Raw genomic sequence first — 25,947 nt, forward strand, 5'->3', positions numbered from 1 at the left:
AATAGACATGTAAATGCAGTACAAAAATGTATTATGCTCAAACCTTGTTTATTTTAAGTACAGTTCATAAGGCTTAATAGACAGTTTTAACGTTTAATTTTACAAAAATGTTTTAGTTATGCTGTTTTGTTTTTATAACAGGAATCTATGAAGATGATGGGGCTGAAAACATCTATATATTGGTTGTCATGGTTTGTGAAGAATCTCATTTACCTTGTATTAGTCTGCATCTTCTATACTATCATCTTCAATATCAAGTCTGGTGAAAAAGGAAAAATTCTCAACTACACACATCCGACGATATTTTTTGTTTTCCTGCTACTATATGTCATTGCAACCATCGCATTTTGTTTCATGATCAGTACTTTCTTCAGTAAAGGTTTGTTTGCTTCTTGTTGTTTTGTGTTACTGACTTTGACTATAAATGAGATATTGCTGGGGGTTTTTTTTGTAAGAAAAAGGTAACTTTAGACTTTTTGACAAAAAATGCAATTTTCTTAAGTAATAAAAGCTATGAATTATTAGTGTAAGTTAATTTTAGATTTAATTTTACTTTTCTTAAGAAAATATAGCTAGGGATTACTAAACAGTGTGATTTTTTGGGGCTAAAAGTTCAATTTTGTTATAAAAAGGTTTCTAGTATTAAGAAACTGTAAATTTATTATTCTAACAGAAGTAATTGCATTTATATTTATAACAGCTATAAAATATGTATGTAATTTTGCAGTACAAGTGTCTACAATTTGAATATTTTGGTTATTTGTTTCTTTAATTTCAGCATTTTCAGCAGCATTTGCTGGAGGTATTCTGTTTTTCCTGACGTATTTTCCGTACTTCTTTTTACGTGACCAGTATGAGACGATGTCACAATCGGAGAAAATGGCCGCTTGCCTTTTACATAATGTTGGCATGGCATTTGGTATAAACACCATGCTTATATATGAAGGAACAGGTATGAATAGGTTGGAATTTTACCCGTTACCTGCTGAATTTCTAAAATAGACTTGCCCTCTAGATTTTGGAACAGTTCATTATAAGGACAAGGGATTTCATTACAAATAGAGACCTACCTTTAGACATTTTGTTGTTCAGTAGAGCCCCGCTTTAAGACCATCCCGATTTTAAGTTAAAGTGATTTGCCCCATCAATCAGTATAATGTCAGGTCAACCTGCACGGTAGTTTAGCCATCCGGTTAGCTCAATAGGTAGAGCATTGGACTGTGAATTGGGCGACACGGGTTCGATTCCTGGACAGTGCAGGTCATGTTCATGAAATCATTTCTAAAGTCATTTGCATTGTACCTCTGCTCTGGCATGTACCGAAATAATCAGTTCCTTGAGAAAATGAAGGCAACTACTACTGGTAAACTGTTTGACAGCATGCCCAGGAAGGATACGGTGGCTGGACTGAGCTCTGTAAATTGAATGTGGCTCACTGCCTTGATTTGGAGTGAAAACTACCAACACCGCCACCATTCGTGCAATCTGACATTATAGCCGCCCTCCTCCAGTTAATTTTCATGAAAATTTTGGAAATGTATTTAAAAGTAAAATGTTGTAAGATAAACAAATAAAGCAATTTACCTATTGCAATCAGCACTTACAATCCAAGAAAATTACCAAAAAGTGGTCAACATATGCAAAACAGCCCTTACTGCGTTAGTAATGCAGTAGAAATATGGTGATAGAATCTTAAACCGCATATGACATGTAAAATATCACTTGGATCTTGAATGTTTTTTACCTTTCTTAATATTTTAGTATATTTTTCTCAATATTGATTTTCTTGGAATATTTTGGCTCATCTGGAGGCGTGCAGCTTTAAACTGGTGTTAAGTTACTGTAAATTCTCATCTTAATATCCCCAAAATTGATAATTGACAATTCCATAAACGGATGTTCATTTCATCAAGTTAAGAGTTAGGTAGATGACACTTTCTCTCTGGATTGTTGAACATTTTTGCACAAGAAATAGTTATATTATTGATAAAATTACCTGGTAAAATATTTAATTGTCAGGTGATAATATATAATTGTCACATCTCAATAAGGGTGATGGAACAAAATGTTCATTCGAGAGAAGTGAATGACATTTTCTTATCAAGATCCTTATTTCATGTATTTGAAGCCAAACTTTATTATGTTTACAGATTATTACCTCTCTGATGTCACAATAATGCTTTGTAATAAATCATATGAGGTGGAATAATAGTCATATTGATCCCAAAGAAATGTGATGATGTTCAATTTTGTCAGAGACTGAATGGTTGCCTTAGTTAATAATTTACTGTCAGTTTGTTGTCTTTAAGTTACACAGAGTGACTTATTGGATATTGGATACTGGAGTGATGTATTTTCACTATAAAAAGTTACCATGGCAACTTTATATATGCCATTATTTCTGCTTATAATAATTTCTAGGCAGAGTTCTGTATTTTAACCTGTCTGCATGTATAGTATTATATAAAAATAATTCAATATTGATCCATATTAACTTCACAGTTTTATATCTCATTCAGATAGATATGTTCAATTTATTAATGTGATGAGATGATGATATGATGAGATGATGATATACATTATATCACAGGGATCAAAACTGTTAATTGCCTAAGCTGTATATATAATTAATATATTTAGTGTCCATCTGTCATTACAAGTCATATAAATTATAAATATAGGTATATCATAGCCACTTGGTACAGGTTTAAAGGGACTCCACTCGGGTATTTAGAAATGATTTTTCGAGATTAATGTTTCATTTGATAACACGGGTGCAAAGTTTCAGTTCATTCGATTAACCTGTTTATTCCAGAATGATTATTCTTTTTGTAAAAAATGATCCAAAATTGAAAAGCATTGCAATGTTTTTCACTCATATCGGGCAAAGATATAGCACAAAAATAAGATTTTCAACTTATTTCTGAGTATATTTTTAATTATATTTACAGAACGTCGATGGTTCTACTCAGGTGCCCTTCCGTGCCTGAAATATGCACGGAAGGGCACCTGAGGTCTTCCTCCACCAGTAAAGCTGGAACGTCGCGATATGACCTATACTGTGTCAATGTGACGTAAAACCCAAAAACAAACAAACATATCTGTCTTTTTTAAGTGTCCCAGATGATCTATGTAAGAAATTCAAGTTTTATGTTTTTGGACCTCAGTGGAGTTCCTTTAAAGTTATTGGCAGTAATTTTTTGATTGGATGTTTGTACATGAATTCTGCAGAAAATAAGAAAACACTTTGCATTTTTGTGTCGCCTCTAGGGAGTAATGGCGACATATAGGGATCACTTCTCCGTCGTCTGTCTGTCCGTCCGTCCGTCTGTCTGTCCGTCCGTCACAAAACTTGTCCGAACTACTCCTCATAATCTACTGGTGCAATTTCATCCAAACTTTACAGGAATGATCAGTACCAAGTCTAGTTGTGCATATTGTCAGCATTTTCCGGTTCAATGATTTTTGTCAGAGTTATGGCCCTTTAATAATTTTTAATTTTAAAGTTTGTCCGGACTACTTCTCTTATACCACTAATGCAGTTTCAATGAAACTTTACAGGATTGATCTGTAGCTCAAGTCCTTGCGCATATTGCACGGGTTTTCCGGTTGAATGATTTTTGGCCGAGTTATGGCCCTTTGATAAAAAGGTGTTTTTTTCTGTGTGTTGCCAGATACACAAAAGCTTGTCCGGACTACTCCTCATAAACTGCTGGTGCAATTTTATCCAAACTTTACAGGAATGATCAGTACCAAGTCTAGTTGTGCACTGTCCGTCTGTCTGTCCGTCTGTCACAAAATTTGTCCCAACATGAAATTGGCCATCATGAGGCGACACATGTGATAACTGATCGCTCTTGTTTAATTCAACATGAATTTGACAAAAAAAAACAACAACTTCAGTTTTGAAGACTGTAGATAAGTACTTGTAATGTTTTGATATTTTTTACATGATTTATGCTAATAATTTAAGGTGATGGCGCACAGTGGAATAACTTTTACGCCCCTGGTACCATTGATGATAATTTCTCTCTGCTGGATGCCATGGTAATGTTACTGGTAGACACAGTGTTATACATGGTGATTGCCTGGTATGTGGACAACGTCAACCCCGGGGATGCAGGTGTCGCTCAGCCTCTCTGGTTTCCATTCCTGGTAGGTAGAGAGAAAATAACACATTTTAAGCTTTAACTTTGGTTAAATGTTAAGTTATTTGTAAGCCGTTAAAATCTGTGTGACAAGTGTGACTCTGCAGTCAGAAATAACTGCTCTTAAATTTTCTCTCTTGTCAATGGCATAAAAGAAATGATATTTTCTTCCAGGCATCCAACTACTCTTAAATTTACACTTCTTTCAGTTGCCAAATAGATGAGCCGCGCCATGACAAGACCAACATAATGGGTTTGCTACCAGCATGGATCCAGACCAGCCTGCCCATTCGCACAGTCTGATCAGGATCCATGCTATTCGCTATCACTTTCTCTATTTGTTATAGGGTTTGTAAGCGAACAGCATGGATCCTGATCAGACTGCGCGGACGCTCTATGTTGGTTTTGTCATGACGCGGCTCATTAATGATGGTTGTTCCTTACTTCAAACTGCTCTTAAATTTAAAGCTGGGTCACCAATTTATGTATGAAAATTTCCAGATTCCTGTGAAACAACATGATTATTTTTCATAAAATAAGGGCATAGCAATCGTAATTTTTAGTATGTGTGAATTATTGATGTTTGCATTTGAATTGTGGTGATTTCCTTAGCAGAAATGATATGTAGCAATGCAAAAATGTAACAGATGTTAAATTGTAAAGGTACATGTCCTATTGTTCATTCAAAGTTGTAGTTTGAGTTATAAACTTTGTGTACTTTACATACATTGTAGGCAACTTACTGGTGTGGCAAAAACAAGGTTACTATTTTACCTCAGCTTTCCTTGTAGATGTGAGCCTTTTACCATAAATTAGTCTGTAAATTAGCCTGTATGAAATAAAAAGCTCTTTGATTCTTCCCTTTTAACCATTGACCTACTGAATTTTGTGAATGGACTTGTCCAACATTCATTTCGGTAACATTCCATTATAGATTTTAGGGAAATCATCAGGAATATTTGTCTATTTTTAGTATAGGGTCTAGCCATGCAGACTTGTCTGGCTCTATACAGGTGGTCTCAATCCATAAAGGTTTGCAGTGTCAGTGTGTTAAAAAAATACTATGTAGCGAGAGATTACTTACATGCTTTACTATACAGGTGGTCTCAATCCAAAAGGTTTGCAGTGTCAGTGTGTTAAAAAAAATATCTATGTAGCGAGAGATTACTTACATGCTTTATATATTGGCCGAGGCTAGTTTGCTGGGTTTTAATTAAGATGTGATTAAAACATTGTAAGTAAATCTTCACAACTTAAAAGTGTTAAGATTTGGACCAATCATTGCTTTCCTTATTTACACTAACTTGCAAGGTCAAATTAATCTTGCAGATGAGTTTGATTATATGATTTTGTCTGTAATACAGACCATTAAATTTCTTTGAGTTAAGTGCAATGTATGTTTGTCAACACAAGAAAAAAAATGTAGAAAAAAAAAGCAACAGAGTCAAAGAAGGTTTGTGAACAATAGTTAAAAAATGTAAAAATAAAACAACACAATCAATGTAGCAGGAAATAAAATGTAAAATAAAACATACAATAAAAGTAGGTTTGTCAACACAAGTAATAAAATCTAAAAACAAAAAAACAACACAATGAAAATAAATTTGTCAACACAAGTAATGTTTTGTTTTAGAAAATCAGAAAGTAGGTTTGTTAACATAAGTAATAATATGCATAAAAACACCTAAAACATGCACACAATCAAAGAAGATTTGTCAACGCAAGGAATAAAATGTAAAAAAGAAACAATGCAATCAAAGTATAAAGTTTTTCAACAAAAGTATCCTGCAGCCCTGTTACAAAGCCCCCCCCCCCCTCATTATAAGGCGATCCTCAGTATAATGCAAATTGCTCAGGCCTTGGCTTAAAAAAAAAATGTATTCTTTGCAGACCATGAATTTTTTTCATGTTTATTGATAATGCACTTTATAGGGCTTGTTCAATGTGAAGGTCAAGTACAATAAACAATTGTGATAAGGACACTCTTGAGTGTGAAAAGCATGCAGAGGTTAGCGTTTATCCACTTTTTGTTCATTTTACATCCAATCAGTCAGGTATCAAAATGTTATAACAATCTCCCTATTGTAGCTGTGACACACATACATCCATGAATTGAGTAAGTCACACAAACCCAAAATCAATTTTAAAAGCATGAACAATCAATATAAGTTTGTCAACAAACTTAGAATTTTTTTTTTTTAAAAATCAGTATCGCATGATTTTTCTTTTAGCTTATATTTATTGAACATTTTATCTTTGTAGATAATACTTATATAATATATTTCTTTAGGACAGGCTGTTTGAAATAGAAAGGTCTGGAAATGCACTATGCAAACCCTTCTCCCTACAATTAAACATGTCTCGGCCAGTCTCCAGACCATTCTATTTGATAGAGCCTGTTTAGCACCAATATAGATTTTGTATTTGAATATTAATTTACGAGTAACATTGCTTAATGAATATTTTTATATGCCCGAAAGAATTTCGGGCATATTATGTTATACCCCCTGGCATCCTTCCGTCCATCTGTCCGAGCAAACATTTTGGGTTTAGGGGCTAAATAACAGTAAAGAGAACAAAAGAGAACTATAGGTTCATTCCGTGATCAAAGGGTTTAGGGGCTAGCAGCCCTTAAGAAAACAAAGAAAATAGCAAAGAAAATAGCCCCTAAAGCCAAAATGTTGGAACGTCAGTCCGTCCGTTAGCAATTTGGTTTCCGGAGCATAACTTAAGTTCCATTTGGCCCACAATATTCAAACTTCATAGGATGATTGTCCATTTTGGGTAGAAGACCCCTATTGATTTTGGGGTCAAAAGGTCAAAGGTCAAGGTCACTATGACTTTATTACTGAAAACAGTTTCCGGAGCATAACTTAAGTTCAATTTGGCCTACAGTGTTCAAACTTCATAGGATGAATGTCCATATTGGGTAAAAGACCCCTATTGATTTTGAGGTCACAAAGTCAAAGGTCAAGGTCACTATTACCTTAAAACTGAAAACAGTTTGGCCCACAGTGTTCAAACTTCATAGGATGATTGTCCATATTGGGTAGAAGACCCCTACTGATTTTGGGGTCACAAGGTGAAAGGTCAAGGCCACTATTACCTTAAAACTAAAAACAGTTTCTGGAGCATAACTTAAGTTTTATTTGGCCGACAGTGTTCAAACTTCATAGGATGATTGTCCATATTAGGTAGAAGACCCCTCTTGACGTTGGTGTCACAAGGTCAAAGGTCAAGGTCACTATTATATTAAAACTGAAAACAGTTTCCGGAGCATCACTAAAGTTCCATTTGGCCCACAGTGTTCAAACTTCATAGGATGATTGTCCATATTGGGTAGAAGACCCCTACTGATTTTGGGGTCACAAGGTGAAAGGTCAAGGCCACTATTACCTTAAAACTAAAAACAGTTTCTGGAGCATAACTTAAGTTCTATTTGGCCCAGTGTTCAAACTTCATAGGATGATTGTCCATTTTAGGTAGAAGACCGCTATTGACGTTGGTGTCACAAGGTCAAAGGTCAAGGTCACTATTATATTAAAACTGAAAACAGTTTTTGGAACATAACTTAAGTTTCATTTGGCCCACTGTGTTTAAACTTCATAGTATGATTTTCCATATTGGGTAGAAGACCCCTTTTGATTTTGGGGTCACAAGGTCAAAGGTCAAGGTCACTATTACCTTAGAATTGAAAACAGTTTCTGGACCACAATATTGAAACTTCAAAGGAGGATTGTTATTTGAAGGAGGTAATACTTTATTACCTTTATTTAATTCCCATGTCTTACAAATGCTTCATCTTTACTAAAAAAAAAAAAAAAAAAATACTTTCGGGCATATAATGCTCCGCCTAGCGGTGCTCTTGTTTACAACTGTTGTTTAATGTAAAAGTAAAAAGTAAGAAAAAATATTTTATTTATTCATTATTCTTTCTTTCTTTTTTTCTTTCTTTTTTATTTATTTATTTATTTCATTCATTCATTCATTCATTCATTTATTCATTCATTTATTCTATTTATTTTTATTTTTCATGAAAACAAGTTTTAAAAAGGATGTTTTTGCTTTCATAAGAATGATAAAGATACTGGTTATCGACCTTATCTTGTAAATTTTTTAAAGTGTACACTACATGTAGACACAGTTTCTGGATAACCGACCATGAAGAGTGCTATGTAGATACATTATTTTCGTATAGAAAAGAATGGTAGAAAGCTCTCTCTTGGTTTCTTTTCCATAGAGGTAGAACTTCACTCTTCCTTGTAACCTTGTGAAAACTACATGCACACCATAAAAAAAGAGTTTCAGTTTTGACATAAACTCCCCATTATTTCTTAAAAATGGAAATATTTTCATTTTTCAAAAGCTTGATTTTATGATGTCCTATTACTTAGAATGTTACTCATTGGCTAGATAGATGAGCTATTTTTAGCTTTTGTGTTAAAGCAATTACTACAGAAATAGGGATTTAATATTTTGTATGAAAATCAAAATGCCACTTTGTTCACATTTTGGTACCTTTATCAGAAATTATGTTACGCTATTTACCTCAAGAAATAAGCACCTAAAATGTTCTAAATTCATAATTATAACATTTCAAAACACATGTTTTCCCTTTCTGTAGAAAGAAAAAAAGTATTAATTTATTTACAAGGCCTAGTTTGTCTTTAATATACAGTCATGTATTTTAGATCTTTACATAACAAATCAACACAGTTAAAAGACTTTCCTACCTGATCTCAAACTTTTCTAAGCAATAAAACCCAATTTAAATCCTGAAATAAAAATTACAAAGTTTTTGGCATTTGATAGACTGGTAGTTTTGATAGTTAGTAGTTGTTGTTCTGAGGGGGTCACATCATTCAACTGATTTTACTGTAGAATATTTATTTAGGATTGATATTGTTTACATGTCATTTACCCTGTGCATGCTGGGAAAATTGTCGTCTGCTAAAACTGTCAGTTGTGAAAATTTATAAATTTTGTCTGAAGTTTAAAAAAATATAAAAAAATGGGGTGACCATCAAACGGCTTGGTGCCTCCTGACAAGGTACTCATGGCCATTATAAAGACAGGTTTTACTGTAGAGTATTAGGTAAAATTCACAGTCTGATACTGTTATGATCCTCTTACATATCATTAACCTTTGACCTGCTAATTGTCTAAAATGGACTTGTCCATCATTCAATCTAGACATAACCATTCATCATTTTTAGGGGAACTTTTCAAAATAAGTGCATGTATTGACCAAGCAAGCGAACAGTGCAGACTGTGGGTACTTGCTGCTAGCAGGCTAAATGGTTAAATACACTTAACTTTTTTCAAAATATAACCCAAGCTGCTTGGTGAGGATTATATTATAAACTGCCGTTTATATATGGTCATATGACTTGTCAACAATCTCTATATTGAATTATAATACAGCAAACTTCTTTCTTTTTTTAGAGGAAAAAGTGAATTTCAAATTTCTTCATAAATTGACAGTAGCCCTGTATATAAATGTCATGATTAGCCAATGAAAAGCAACATTACAAACATGCAGTATTATAATATTTAAAAGACTGTTCCAAAGTCAAAGCAGGACAACTCCATTACATTTTATTAGCGTGTGAAATGGTATTTACTGGTTAGTTATCCAGGATAGCCAGTTAGGTGTATGATTATCGTCTTCCAAGATATGACCAAAAAAAAAGTGTATTGAATTTGGTGGGGGGAAAAAAGAGAAAGATAATCAAATTTTAAGTATGGTAAAAGAAAAGATGCCATTTATCCTTGCAGTGCATTGTTGCTATGTATTCATAAAAAGTTACATGATGAATTATGTATATGACTGAAATCTGCTCAAATAATGATTATTCTTGTTTTATTTATAGGTTATATGATATCATTTTTTTTTTATTCATAGGGTATATGATATCATATATTTTTGTTTATTCATAGGCTATATGATATCATATATTTTTGTTTATTCTTAGGTAATATGATATCATATATTCTTGTTTTATTCATAGGCTATATGATATCATATATTTTTGTTTATTCTTAGGCTATATGATATCATATATTTTTGTTTATTCATAGGTAATATGATATCATATATTCTTGTTTTATTCATAGGCTATATGATATCATATGTTTTTGTTTATTCTTAGGCTATATGATATCATATATTTTTGTTTATTCATAGTCAATATGATATCATATATTTTGTTTTATTCATAGGTAATATGATATCATATATTCTTGTTTTATTCATAGGTTATAAGGTAACACATATTTTTGTTTTATTCATAGGTTATAATTATGATATATTTTCAGCCATCATACTGGTGTGGATCAAAAGTTGAAGATTCAGGATATGAAAACAACGGAGATGGTTCCGTGAACAGTGAACATTTTGAGCGGGATCCCCAAGGCTCTAAAGTTGGCATCAGCATACGTCATCTAAGAAAGGTAATAGTTAACATTAAGATGGTTTTTATCTTGGTTAAAATTTTGCATGAATATTACTTGGATAATTATTCTCATGAATATTTGAATTTTCCTTCAGAATGCAAATTTGTTTTAAATTTAACTGTGTTATCTATATTGTATATGTAGGCCACACTCGGAAAAGTTTATTTGCCACTTTCAACTCATAGCTTTTGTATAGGTTGTTAGGTAGGGAAATTCTATTTTATCTGTAAGTTATTTGATATAATTACAAAATATTACAACTGTTGGAGGAAAAAATATAATCCAATTCTTTTGCATGGAGACATGGAAAGTTTAAGAAAAAAGCAATGTTTATTAACAAAATATTTTTGCAGTTGAATAGTCAGAAGTGGCAAACAAACAATATTTACTGTAGGCCTAGTAATATTTAGTAGATCTATTTCCCTTTTGAAATACTGGTGTTGATTTGAACTGATTAACTTAAGTTGTATTGAAAATTTGATGTTTTGAAAATAAATGTTGTTATGTTCTTGCTACAATTTTGTTAAGTTGATATTTTACTAACAAATAATTGTAATGGTGTTTGATGTTTTTATTTGTGGGTCCCATATTGTTGCTGTTCATATTGTAACCGGTTAAAAACAAGGTCACCAACACAGTATAGGTCATATGGCAATTTTCAAGTCTATACTTGTAGAGGAAGACCTTAGCTGCCCTTCCATGCATTATTTCAGTCACAAAGAAGCAGAAAGTAGAACCACCAACTTTTCATCCTTTTGTGCATAATAAATTTGATTTCAAGCTCCTGACGCCTGAGTAGATCCACTGATATTCCGTAAGCTAGCTCGATAGCTTCCTCACATGAAATAATCCAAAGTCACTGTCAGTATTCAAAGCCACAGCAGTGAAGGGCAAGTGGACAAGGTCAGAAGATGACCAATATTCAATTACATATATTGACGTGTCATCAAGGTTATAGGTCAACATTACAGTGATGTGAAAACGTTCTTTTTACTAAATTCCTGAAGCAAAAATTCCAAAAACTTAACTCACTATTGGCATGTCATTAGATAATTTAATCTCATTTGAAGCCAGGGAGCTCAAGACTTTTCAAATGATTATAACCAAGGAAGTTAGAAGTTGATCGTATTTTTAATGAGATCACAAAAGATGATCTCATTTTGAATATGGTTAGTAGGTGAAAATAATTTCTGTATCAGGCACGGAATTTTGCCATCTCCGAGTCTACATTTCTATTTAAAGACTGTAAGTTGTTATCAGGAGATCATATTTCAAATTAGGTTAGTAGGTCAAAGGTCAAGTTTTTAATTATGGAAGACCCAGTACTTCAAAGGACTATCTCACAACTTTAAGAGCATGAGTGTAGTTACTAGCATGTTTAAAACTCCTGGAACTTTTATCAATTTTAGCCCCGAATGTACATTTTATATACATTTCTTATTTGTCTTTTTTAAAACAGAATATATAACCAAATTGCAATGATTTTTTTGTATGCAAGATGTGCATGAGTTGTAATATTTATTCTGTGTGTTTAGGTTTTTGGAGGAAATCGTATAAAACAATGTTTTAAGAAAGGAAATGTAAGATTCTTGTTTTGCCACTTCTTGATATTGTCTTCATCACTAGATCTAGCAGTATTTTTTCTCAATGTTTTTTTTCCGTTCATCCTATCCTCATGAAATTTTCACGGTTTGGTTTTTAACTTGCATGATATGCAGTGGATTGCAAATCATTTTACCTTCTTTGCTTGAAATTCTTTCTTAATTCCATTCCTTACTTTTTTTAGTTGTACATTGGAAATTTATGTTTGCATAAGGATTTAGAATATTGATACCCATTTGCTAAAATGGTACCACTCAAAGAATGTTTGCTTTAACTTACATATATGTCTTCTATGTTGAGACTATGCAAATATCGCTTATTTCCTATGTTTACTTAACTTTTATGGGTAAAATTGAGACTTTATTTTCAACTTTGCTGAAAGGTCAAAATTTAGCTTATTATTAACAGGGTAGAATTTCAAAAGAGCATAATATATGCCCCAAATAAGATTGGTACTTGAATTGAAATGGAGGCAACATACTTATTTCAAGAGTGACTTACTTTTTATGCCCCCACAATGTGGGAGCATATAGCGTTGCACTTGTCCGTCCGTCCGTCCGTCAGTCCGTCCGTCAGTCCGTCCGTATGTCCCGAAATCTTGTGAACGCAACTCCTCTTAAACCGGATGGCAGATTTTACTTAAACTTACAGGGATGAACAACCTTAATGTGTAGATGGTAGTAAAGGAAGGAATTTTCGCTGCGACCAAATTTAACAGAATTATGGCCCTTTGTTGATTTTTTCACTAGATACTATATAGAAATTTTGTGAACGCAACTCCTCTTTAACCAGTTGGCAGAGATTTTGCTTAAACTTACAGGGATTAACAACCTTAATGTGTAGATGGTAGTAAAGGAAGGATTTTTTGCTGCGACCAAATTTAACAGAATTATGGCCCTTTATTGATTTTTTCACTATATACTATGTAGAAATTTTGTGAACGCAACTCCTCTTAAACCGGATGGCAGATTTTGCTTCAACTTACAGGATGAACAACCTTAAGGTGTAGATGGTAGTAAAGGAAGGAATTTTCGCTGCGACCAAATTTTACAGAATTATGGCCCTTTGTTGATTTTTTCACTATATACTATGTAGAAATTTTTGTGAACGCAACTCCTCTTAAACCGGATGGCAGATTTTGCTTAAACTTATAGGGATGAACAACTTTAAGGTGTAGATGGTAGTAAAGGAAGGAATTTTCGCTGCGACCAAATTTTACAGAATTATGGCCCTTTGTTGATTTTTTCACTATATACTATGTAGAAATTTTGTGAATGCAACTCTTCTTAAACCAGATGGCAGATTTGCTTAAACTTACAGGGATGAACAACCTTAATGTGTAGATGGCAGTAAAGGAAGGATTTTTGCTGCGACCAAATTTAACAGAATTATGGCCCTTTGTTGATTTTTCACTATATACTATATAGAAATTTTGTGAATGCAACTCCTCTTAAACCGGATGGCAGATTTTGCGTTAACTTCCAGGATGAAGAACCTTAAGGTGTAGGTGGCAGTAAAGGAAGGAATTTTTGCTGCGACCAAATTTACAGAATTATGGCCCTTTGTTGATTTTTTCACTAAATACTATGTAGAAATTTGTGAACGCAACTCCTTTTTAAACCGGATGGCAGATATTGCTTAAACTTTCAGGGATGAACAACCGTAATGTGTAGATGGTAGTAAAGAAGGAATTTTTTGCTGCAACCAAATTTAACATAATTATGGCCCTTTGTTGATTTTTTCATTATATACTGTGTAGAAATTTTGTGAACGCAACTCCTCTTAAACCGGATGGCAGAATTTGCTTAAACTTACAGGGATTAACAACCTTAATGTGTAGATGGTAGTAAAGGAAGGAATTTTTGCTGCGACCAAATTTAACAGAATTATTGCCCTTTGTTGATTTTTAGTTTTCAACTTGTGGCACATGTAGTCCAAAAAATATTTGACCTAGAGTCATAAGATTGACAGAACAGTGGCGTGTGGGGGCATCCGTGTCCTATGGACACATTTCTAGTTTAATCAAATTGATTATACAAATAATTACCTGAAACTCCTTAACTTATTAACTTATAGATGAAATAGTTTTAATGAAGTTTTATTATTTGGAGGTCCTTTCTTTTAGCTCAATAGAGAGAGCATGGAGTTATAATAAAATAATAATTCAGGGGTGACTGGTTCGATCCTTAAGCTGAAAGAAATTTGAGCCGCGTCACGACAAAATCAACATAATGGGTTTGCGACCAGCATGGATCAAGATCAGCCTGCGAACAGCATGGATCCTGATCAGACTGCGCGGATGCGCAGGCTGGTCTGGATCCATGCTGGTCGCATACCCATTACGTTGGTTTTGTCGTGACACGGCTCATTTCTCTGTGACAATTGACGTCGGACATTGAGTGTAATGGTCATTTGTAACTGACAGCTCTTTCAGAAATCTTTGGATTAGAGAAATTGGTTAGTTACTGGTTTAAGTTATATGTGACCAAAATTATATATTAAATCTTCATAAGACTTGAGGAAAAAACTAACTATATATACCCGGTAAATTTTTTTGTCTTTGTTACTTAATATTACCAATGAGTTAAACTTCCCTTGTTAACATTACCTAAATTTGTCCATACTAACAATCTTTAATTTCTGTAAGATTGTGCCTTTCTTTCATAACAGTTTGCTGCAGTAATAATATGTTTGAACCAGTGCAGAGGCCAAGTTGCACATTTTTACGACATCCTTTGAAATCTGAAAAATTTGAATTCAAGGGAGGTCACTCTTCCTACACTTATTTTATTCTGTATAGAATTTTCTTGATTTTCATGTATAAATTTACTAAACAATAGTTTTCTGATACTGCAGTCTATTTCTTTTCTATGTAGAAATTTCCTGAAAATCTTTGATTTAGTTTCCTTTTACTGAATGAATGTGAATAGTTTAAATGTGAAGAATTTTAGTATTATATTCTATTATTGCATTTTAGGAATTTTTCTTTGTAATTTGCTGATAAAAGTTTAAAAGTTATATCAGGTGAGAAACCTACATTACCATTTGCAGTATGCATAATATTGATTGCTTTTATGTAATTATTATTATCATGACCAAAAAAAAGATTTCTGCAGGAAATGGTTGCTTTAAGTGGCAAAAGTTACCTACCTTCTTTGTACAAACTTGGAGAGGTTTGAAATTGCTTCAGATTTGCTTGCTTTGTATGATTTCGATAAAAACAACACAATGACCATTTTGTACCATTACTTCAAAATGTATGTTCTTCTTGTTTATTTTTTGTACTTTTTATTTTCCCCATAATATATTGACTTATTTTGTTTTATGTCTCATTTTGCACATTGCATGATGTTTACAGATAATAAGTATATTCTTGCGCACATTTTTCTTGGTCATGTTGCTAAACAGCAGTGCTCTTTAAATGTGTATAAAGTTCAAATTAGTCATGTATCATAATTGCAGTAGTTTAAAGGCACATAAAGTGAATATATATTTTCTTCTTTCATAGAAAGGACAAAATATGTGTTTTATACTGTTTTAATAATGTATTAAAGGCATGCTAGATGCTTATCACCTGAAGAAAGTAGTAATGTTTCCCATTGTTATTTCATTCCAGCTCATAGTTTAGTTTATGCTTTGATAAGTCTAGAACATATTTTTTTTTTATGCATATCTTTTACATTACACGGTTTAAGCGTGTTTTGTACTCGTGTGTAGGTATATTTTTGGTGTTTTACTATTGTTTCTCACTCAAGACAGTATTTGACAGCCGTAGACGAATATTATGTCATGAGAAAATTTGCCAGCACGTGCAAGCTTTTCTACAGCTCAGAGGGAAGCAGTACGTTGTCTCTGAATTAAAGGAGTATTTTGATGACAAATTTAGTTCGCTTCAACATGATTTGAAACATGATGCTGAGTGTACTTTTTCTTCAGCGACAAAGAAGGTAAAAAAGGATTCTTTAATTTCATTCAAGTCTTATCAGAACAGGAAACAGTTTGAGTTCAATAACACTGTTTTAGACTTATTTGACAATATTGACAAGGCGTCTAAAGCTAAGGACTTTCTTGTTAAAGCTAAGGATGCTATTACTCATAGAATTAAATTGATACGTATTGATGACAGTTCTGATCTTGGGTAGTCTACCATAAATGAGTAGGAGTTACTAGAAGTAGCATCCGACTCAGATGATGATTACACATTTTATAGAGTTATAGTTATTCCATCTTCCTGCCCTCCCAGTGTCTTAGAAAGGATGTTATTACGCGGTTTTCATTTTTGTCAAGAACAAAATATTGTTATAAATAGTTATGTTTTCATATATTATTATTAATATATGTCAGTATTTTTCAGGTTTATTGTTGGACGGATATGCATATGGCTTTCTGTATTCAGCTATACAAGATACTATCTACAGGATCCAATGGAACTGTTGTATACCTGAAGAGATTTTATCGCGATGCCAGCTTTATGCATTTATTTGTTGAAAGTTATCAATTACAATGCCTAAATCCTATTTTGTTGTTTTGCTTTCTTTCTAGCAAGATTATAACATTGGATAAGAGACTAATTGTTTTACTCACAATGTAGTGATTAAAATAAATTGTCAGATAGGTAGTAAAATGTATTTACAAAATTTGAATCACTGTATAATTATGTAATATGAGAAAAAACAAAAGATGGATCATTTACGTGGCCGATTAGGAATTTTTGGAGACTGAAACAGGATACCAAAAATAAAACAGTTTTAATAAATGATTAAGACATTGGGTTTGTCAGACCAGGAAGAATTTTTAAGAATATGTTTCTCCTAAAGTTAACATAGTCAATTCAAATTTTGCAAAAGTTAAGTTTAGACTTTCTGAATAACATTTAGAAAGTACAGGTACACAAAATTATTGATATGAAATACCAACTCTCGTTATATATATCAGTATGGGAAAACACCTATATAACCTATTTTGTGAGATTGTTAGAATATCAAAAATGCAATGTTGAGGCCCTGAACTAACAAAATGCTATGTTGTGGCCCTGAAATAACATGCTATGTGAGGCCCTGTAATAATAAAAATGCAATGTTGAGGCCCTAAAATAACAAGAATGCAATGTTACTCCCTAAAATAACAATAATGCAAGGCCCTGAAATAAGAAGAATGCAATGTTGCTCCCTGAAATAATGATCTCATGCTGGTTATTTTCAAAGTTCTATCTGGGCTCATCCACAGGGATAATAAAATGACATGATAAACAACTGAATCTTTACATGTTTGAAAATAAAAGAGGAAAAAACTTTTGTTTTTCATTTGCAATTGAATATATTATTGATAAAGACATTAAAAAAATAGAATTTTATGAGATTAGAAGTGAACTGTTCTTAAATGTAGTGTTTGATCATAAGGCCGAATGCTAGTGCAGAAAAATTATGTATCCATAAAAATTGCTGTTATTTTTCTTTTATAAGTAAATGAAATTGGAAAACAAGAATGATTATCAATATATGTACTTTACTTATTTACTTACATAGGAGAGAGACAAATTGTTTGTACGATAGTTAACATAGACAGATTTGTAAATCACATATCAGTATGGTTTAGCTATGCGAGTAGTACTTTTTTGTACTCGAATGGCAAAAGAATGTTTAATTCTTGCTCTGTAAAATCACATTTTTTGTTTTGTAAAATACCAAATCTCTCGTCCTGCTTACTCACAGAAAACTGTATGTTTTTTTCTTTCATCATTGTTGAGATGTTAAATGTTAAAAATGTGTTTTTACAGAGCTTTAAAGACAAAGTGGCCGTGAATGACACCAACTTGAACATGTTTGAGGGTCAGATAACATCTTTATTAGGACATAACGGAGCTGGCAAAACAACCACCATATCTATGCTGACAGGTTTGTGTAGAAATCATTACTCTTAACATCTATAGAGAGCCTTGTAGTTGTAGAATAATTTGAGCCGTGTCATGACAAAACCAACATAGTGGGTTTGCGACCAGCATGGACCCAGACCAGCCATGCTGGTCGCAAACGCTCTATGTTGGTTTTGTCATGATGTGGCTCAAATTTTCAATTTTCATTAAGAACAGGACATATAAAACATTTTATTTGTGTTTTGTCATTGGTCAGCTTGAGCTTGAGCTTACGGAATTTCTTTATAACCTCAGATCCAGGACACCATTTAATTGTAATAATGATACATGCTATTTTCTGGCGTTTAAGTTTGGCCTGGAAGTACAGGTGGCCTGGCAAATGCTTTAAATCACATTTCGGTTTAAACATGTTTATGGTTAAAATGTATAAAACTATATATTTGCTGTCTGTTGATTGAGAAATTATTATTTATATTGCAATTAAGATGATGAAAGAAATTTGTCAAAAGCATGAAATTATCGCCAAACCTACTAAAAATTGCAGCGGAATATTCTGTTTATGTACAATATTCATGTTATTAAGTTACACAGACATTCTATGTAAGTAAATCTTTCAGTGAACGAGCATATGGTTATCAAAACAACTTGATTTTTTTCTGTTTTTTAAATTTTTATAAAATGTTTCATCACAATTATACACGTATAGCTTTATACACTAGATTTCTTACACGACAAAATTTATTTAAAAGAGGCATTTTTATATAAAAAATATGCTTTAATATTGATATGGCTTTTACAAATTTTCTTAAAATCTTTATTAATAAATAGGTTTTCTGGAGCCTACAAGTGGAACAGCTTTAATTGATGGGAAGGACATACGGACAGACATTAACAGTGTGAGAAAATACCTTGGGTTGTGTCCACAACACAATATTCTGTTTGACCTGCTGACTGTGGAAGAACATCTTATCTTCTTTGCCAAGGTATGTTAATACATTGCAAGGCTCACAAACTTCATATATCCTTCTTTTTACTGCAAAACTATTTTTTTTTAATAGGGCTCTAATTTTGTGGGTTTTTTTTGTGGATTAACATGAGACTAAAAAAAAAATTATCCTGTAAGATTTTATTGTAATGCATGACATTTAATATTAAGAACGTACAAATTTGTCCTTTTGGACAAAACCTTAAAATTTCATTCCAACAAAATTTGAACTCACAGTATTTGACTTGTGAGTTTATTGTTTGGAGAGTCTTCCGATGTTGTTCTAGTTATGGATATATTCTTGAAGATTCATTTATTTTTATAATTCAGGAATTTCTGGGAAGACCCTGTCTTGAAACATAATAAAAGTGATTGATATTTTTTGTTCTATTACAGTTAAAGGGTTGCCCAAGCAAGGATGTTGATAGTGAAGTAAATGAGATGATACAAGTGCTGGGCCTTGAGCAGAAACGATCTGCCCTGTCTCAGACATTGTCTGGTGGTCAGAAGCGTAAACTGTCAGTTGGAATAGCTCTCATTGCTGGATCAAAGGTATTGTAATGAATCTTTGTCCTAGTAAATTTGTGTATTTTGGAACTGTCCATAGTGAGATGTTATAGAATTCATTTAATGATGGAAAGCAAAATAATTTGTCATCTTAGTGCAATAACTGATTACCTGCTATTGAATTTAGAAGAACTTATTCCGTTTTTGCATGAAGGCCACTAAATGTTGGTTTTCACCATCTAATCGTGAGGTACAAACAAACTTTTACTGTTACAGCTTCCCTCGCACTTCCATCTACAATAGAGTGATCAATGCATTGGGGGATATAATTGATATATTTTTTCCAAGTTGTAACTGTAAAAGTTTGTTTGTGCTCTAGGATTAGATTGGGAAAAACCCCACACTTGCTGAATTTCGGAGAACGAGAAAAACTGAGGCTGAATGCATGGATTTATGGCTTCCTTGTTTAATCAGGACTTTCAAAATTCATGAGTAGTTCACACAAATTCTGTTCAATAAGCCTTCTATTTCATACCACCATATATTTCAACTTTACATGTAAAGATATAATGTATGAAATAAATGATAAGAGTCCAAGCAACTTCCTCAGGGAGTAGATTTCACATGTGTAAAAACTGGATTTTGCTTTTGCCAAGTTGTATTTGTCCTTGATAATGTGATAGTAACTATACAGGTATATGATAAAAGGCAATGTATGCTATTTACTATGTTTATTAAACTGTAATTTAGGTTTGAAGCTACTAGAAATTAGTTAAAGGTATGATATACAATTAAAAGTAATCCATTTTTATGTCTATTTAATGATCATGACGTAATATTTGACAGGTTGTTATCTTGGACGAACCAACATCCGGCATGGACCCAGCAGCTAGACGTCAGACCTGGGATATTCTACAACGGTACCGCCAGGGTCGTACTATTATCCTTACGACACATTTCATGGATGAAGCTGATATTTTAGGCGACAGAATTGCTATCATGGCTGATGGGGTTGTCAAGTGTTCTGGAACTTCTATGTTTTTAAAGAAACTTTACGGTACAGTTCACACATCCCTTTTAATTTTATTGATGCATTAAATGCTAGTAAATGATAATTGCAAGTCTGAAACATGAAATATGATTATTTCTAGATAAGATCGGTTTTCTATGATAAAAGTTTTCTTATTTTGTCACCAGTTTCCTAATAGATATACTCCGGCATACAGCAAATGTGGGTTTTTCCAATCTAATTTTGGGAGTACAAACAAAATTTTACAGTAGAAACCTGGTGAATATATCGATTACAAATGCAACACAATGGCCACTCTATTGTGGGGGGGGGGGGGGGGGGGGGTAGTGCGTCATAAAGCAATAATAGTAAATCTTTGTTAGTACCCCAGAATTAAATGGGAACAGTATACATTTGCCACTTCTGAGTAACATCTAGTATAATGTTATATACCATGTACTGATGGGCTGTAAACTAGAGATATAGTCAGATTCTTTAAGCTGTTCACAACAAAATACATTGATTAATACTTTCACTGCTAGAAGTTTAATTACAAAATTACCATGTACGAGATTTGTCCGGGAAAGTTCTATATAAATTTCAGGAATCCATGTTACATTTGGATTCTTGTTTTTCACATTATTTATTTAGAGTAGAATACTTGTACACTTTTATTACTTTAGTTTCATTGACTTATAGATTAGAAAGAAAGAACTGTACAAAACATCTTATTTGATCATGTACATCTCTCATCATCATGTTTTTCTGTATAACAAATAGGTGCTGGTTATCACATGGTAGTTGTGAAAGGCAAGACATGCGATGTTGACCGTCTTACGAAACTCGTGCAGTCGCACATACCCACAGCATTTGTTGAGAGCCAGATCAGTGCAGAGGTCTCCTACTTGCTACCATTCACTGAATCACCAAAATTTGAGAAACTTTTCACTGAAATAGAGGCCCAGATGAGTAACCTTGGAGTAAATAGCTTTGGTGTGTCTGCCACTACTATGGAAGAAGTTTTTCTAAAGTATGTTACTGTTTAATATATATATTATGTTTGTCAAAAAACAATTGATTTATAATTCTCATAGATAAGCAATACACTTTATTTTCATTCTCATTCCTAAAATATATCTAAAAATTAGGCAGTATACCAGACATGTCCTTGTTTCATATAAAATGAAATGAATTCAAAGATATAATTAAACCAGACTGGTCCCTAATTGTTTCATAAAATCTAACATTAGTTTTAGGATATTATCAAACCAGACTGGACTGCGTTTCATATAAACTTTGACTATTTTAAGGATATTTCCAAACCAGACTATACAAACCAAGATTAGTTTAAGAATGTTTACAGTCTTACCAGACTGGTCCCAATTAAAAATAAAAAGATAATGCCGACTGATCTTGGTCTGGTTTGTTTACATGTGTAAATATTGTAGAAACAAACTGTAATGAGATATGTAAAGTATTGTTAACATATTAAGCTTAAAATAAGAATTTCTGGCCTTACATTGAATGAAGTGTGAACATTAAAGCAGCACGCCTCCAGATTCATGCTAATTTTCACGAAAATTTTGAAAATGTATTTGAATATGTAATATCGTGATGTAACCAAAAGGAAGCAATTTACAGATTATTAATGGCACTTTCAAACCATGTAAATTACCAAAAAGTGATCAAAATAAGCATAAATAGACTACTGCGTTAGTAACGCGGTTGAAATATAGTTGTAAATACTGAAAAATCAGTCATTAATCGCACATTATATGTAAAATATTACTTGAAACTTTTTACTTTTCCTTACATCTTAGTACATTTTTCTCAAGTTTGATTTTATTGAAATATTTTGACTTATCTGGAGGCATGTAGCTTTAAAGGTTATAAAATGTGGGGTATTTTTAGGGTTGGCGAGGGAACTGGTGAAGATGAGGCGGAGGAACCGGAAAATATTCAAAATGGTGGAAATACAAACCCAGCCTATGGCAGTACAACCAAACTACCAAGGATTGCTTTTGAAGCAAATTCGACAAAATCTGAAGCACCTTTTGACTCGAAGAAGCTGCCACCTATAGGCAGTCCGGAGAAGCCCCAGGTTGTCAATGATTTAAAGAATGGAGCTACCAATGGTGCTTACTACAATGACGGGTCTGTTGAAACTATTGTTGCCATGGAGAAAAAGAACTATGCTGGTAAGTTTAGTTGTTAAAAGTAAAATTAAAACACAAGGTAGATATCATTTGTCTGATATGATTAACAACTTAAGGTTAAACATGTCTATTATGTTTGTGTTTTTCGTAAATTTAAAAGTGTTTATATTGATCTTCAGGAATGAGTATATTGGGTTCAGATAGCTTATTCCCTATATAAGCAATGCTCATGATTGTAATTTGTATATCTTTAGGTTATAATCAAGGTGTCCACAAAAATACAGGGTTGTCCTTAGCCATGCAGCAGTTTTATGGTATGTTTGTGAAGAAGTTCATTCAAGCAAGACGTAATTTATCAGTAGCTGTGGCCCAGCTTCTTCTTCCTGTTGTCTTTACTGTAATGGCATTAGCGGTAGAAAAAGCAATTCCAAATGTTGGCGATGAGCCAGCGTTAGCACTTAACTTGGGTCCTTTTTCTGACTACACTGTGGCGTTCAGTAACGGTTCAACAGCGACAGCAACCACGGAGAGTCAAGCATCTTTCTATAGCGGGCAGTTCGGTGGAAATACTGTGAAAGTGGATAGATCGAGATACACGGAAATGGATGATTACTTTAAATATGTTCAGGATGATATTGGCACTTCAACCTTTAATAGGTGAGTTAATTTTGTTTCTTGTAGCTTCTTATTAATTGACCAATTGTTAAAAAGTAAATGTTAATTTTTGTTAAGAATCAGCTAAAGCTGGTCAAGATACGATATCTCTTGTTGCTACATCATTTTACTCCTTAGTAGTCGATATTTTTTTTCATTTGGCACCATGAAATGATTCCTTTTTCAAGCAACAACATATTTTGGACAGTCATATTTTAGTCAAACCCATAAATTATCATTTTTAATGTAAAGTAAGATTATGTAAAGGAATAGTGATTTATATGACAGTGGATTGCTTGCTGAATGGGAAATGATTTTGCATTGTAGACGTTACATTGTTGCTGGTGATTTTGAAGATAGTACACCTGACACTGCCACAGCACATTACAACGGTCAACCATACCATAGCATTGCGATTGCCTTACACTACACCATGAATGGACTCTTGAAACAAATTACAGGGGATTCCACGAAAAACATTAAAGTCATCAATCATCCTTTGCCGAAGAAGATTAACGATAATTCACGACGTTTGTTCTTCTCCACCAACGGAACTGGATTCACAATTGCTATATCTGTTCTGTTTGGAATGGCTTTTATGGCTACAAGTTTTATCATATTTTTGATAAAAGAACGATCCGTCGGAGCGAAACATCTCCAGGTGGTTAGTGGCGTGGGTCCATTTGCTTACTGGTCTTCAACATTTGTATGGGACATTATCAATTATACGATTCCTGTGTTGATTATATTGGTCATCTTTGCTGCGTTCCAGACGGATGCGTACGTTTCCGGTAACCGACTCGGGATAGTTTTCTTGATTTTTATGCTGTATGGTTGGGCAGTGTTACCTTTTGTGTACCTGTTGCACTTCCTGTTCATGATACCGTCACGTGGAATGGTCGTCGTCTCCATGATCAATCTTTGTTCTGGTGAGTTTGTTCAAATTTTTTTATTTTTTTTTTTCTAAAGGGGCGGTGGTGGCCGAGTGGTTAAGGTCCTTTACTTCAAACCGCTTGCCCCTCACCGCTATGGATTCTTTCATGTGAGGAAGCTATTCAGCTAGCATACGGAACGTCGGTGGTTCTACTCAGGTGCCCGTTCATGCCTGAAATAATGCATGGAAGGGCACCTAAGGTCTTCCTCCACCAGTAAAGCTGGAACGTCGCGATATGACCTATACTGTGTCGATGTGACGTAAAACCCAAAACAAACAAACAAAAATTTTTTTCTAGATTACTCACTTATATATTGTAAACTGTACATACATGTATATGTAACTGAAGGGAAATAGTTTGGTTTGATCTTTATCACTTTGAAAGTAATCAGTTAGATGATTTACACTGTCTTCTTTAATTGTCTTACTTAAGGTAGACCATGGGTAATGCATTACCTCCACTTTGAAGAGTATTCAAATAGGCTAGAATCGCTTGTAAACTACATTGAAATTGAGGGGCGTGGGTTCAAACCCCAGAAGGGGCAACTATTTTTTTCTTTCTTTTTTTAGCTCACCTGTCACAAAGTGACAGGGTGAGCTTTTGTGATCGCTTTTCGTCCCGCGTCCGTCCGTCGTCCGTCCGTCCGTAAACTTTTGCTTTAAATTACATCTCCTCATAAACCACTGAGCCAATTTCATCCAAACTTCACAGGATTGTTCCTTTGGTGGTCACCTTTAAAAATTGTTCAAAGAATTTAATTCCATGCAGAACTCTGGTTGCCATGGCAACCGAAAGAAAAATCTTTAAATATCTTCTTTTAAACAACCCTAAGAGCTAGAGCTTAGATATTTGGCATGAAACATCTTCTAGTGAGTGTCTACCAAGTTTGTTCAAATAAAAGCCCTGGGGTCAAAATTGGCCCCGCCCCAGGGGGGTCATTGATTTTCCCGATATGCATATAGTAAAAACTTAAAAAATCTTCTTTTAAAGAACCCAAAGAGCTAGAGCTAAGATATTTGGCATGAAACATCTTCTACTGAGTGTCTACCAAGTTTGTTCAAATAAAAGCCCTGGGGTCAAAATCGGCCCCGCCCGGGGGTCATTGATTTTCCCTATATGCATATAGTAAAAACTTTAAAAATCTTCTTTTACAGAACCGTAAGAGCTAGAGCTTAGATATTTAGCATGAAACATCTTCTAGTGAATGTCTACCAAGTTTGTTCAAATAAAAGCCCTGGGGTCAAAATTGGCCCCCCCCCCCAGGGGGTCATTGATTTTCCCTATATGCATATAGTAAAAACTTAAAAAATCTTCTTTTAAAGAACCCAAAGAGCTAGAGCTAAGATATTAAGCATGAAACATCCTCTAGTGAGTGTCTACCAAGTTTGTTCAAATTAAAGCCCTGGGGTCAAAATTGGCCCCGCCCCGGGGGGTCATTGATTTTCCCTATATGCATATAGTAAAAACTTAAAAAATTGTCTTTTAAAGAACCATAAGAGCTAGAGCTTAGATATTTGGCATGAAACGTCTTCTAGTGAAAGTCTACCAAGTTTGTTCAAATAAAAGCCCTGGGGTCAAAATTGACCCCGCCCCAGGGGGTCATAGATTTTTCCTATATGCATA

The 25,947-nt window shown here is 33.6% G+C and overlaps 1 protein-coding gene across 5 annotated transcripts in view; it reads left to right on the forward strand.

Moving 5' to 3' along the window:
• The window catches only part of LOC132729113 (phospholipid-transporting ATPase ABCA3-like), a 64,147-nt gene that overhangs the window by 22,274 nt on the left and 15,926 nt on the right, over positions 1-25,947 (forward strand). For 3 of the 5 annotated variants that reach the window (XR_009625570.1, XM_060714854.1, XM_060714853.1), the window contains 14 exons: positions 142-379; positions 779-952; positions 3,974-4,155; positions 4,883-4,909; positions 10,467-10,601; positions 12,140-12,184; positions 17,983-18,100; positions 18,907-19,061; positions 19,460-19,615; positions 20,417-20,627; positions 21,360-21,609; positions 22,491-22,777; positions 22,990-23,392; positions 23,717-24,318. Coding sequence is in view for 4 of the 5 variants with exons in the window: in XM_060714854.1 (XP_060570837.1) it covers positions 142-379; positions 779-952; positions 3,974-4,155; positions 4,883-4,909; positions 10,467-10,601; positions 12,140-12,184; positions 17,983-18,100; positions 18,907-19,061; positions 19,460-19,615; positions 20,417-20,627; positions 21,360-21,609; positions 22,491-22,777; positions 22,990-23,392; positions 23,717-24,318 (2,983 nt within the window). In the remaining variant the exon portion in view is untranslated. The remainder of the gene's footprint in view (positions 1-141; positions 380-778; positions 953-3,973; positions 4,156-4,882; positions 4,910-10,466; positions 10,602-12,139; positions 12,185-17,982; positions 18,101-18,906; positions 19,062-19,459; positions 19,616-20,416; positions 20,628-21,359; positions 21,610-22,490; positions 22,778-22,989; positions 23,393-23,716; positions 24,319-25,947) is intronic. The other 2 variants (XM_060714856.1, XM_060714855.1) reach the window with 2 other exon arrangements.

The sequence above is a fragment of the Ruditapes philippinarum genome, unplaced genomic scaffold (genome assembly GCF_026571515.1).
Source record: "Ruditapes philippinarum isolate M1 unplaced genomic scaffold, ASM2657151v2 ctg1365_1_1_1_1, whole genome shotgun sequence".
In the NCBI taxonomy this organism is placed as follows: domain Eukaryota; kingdom Metazoa; phylum Mollusca; class Bivalvia; order Venerida; family Veneridae; genus Ruditapes; species Ruditapes philippinarum.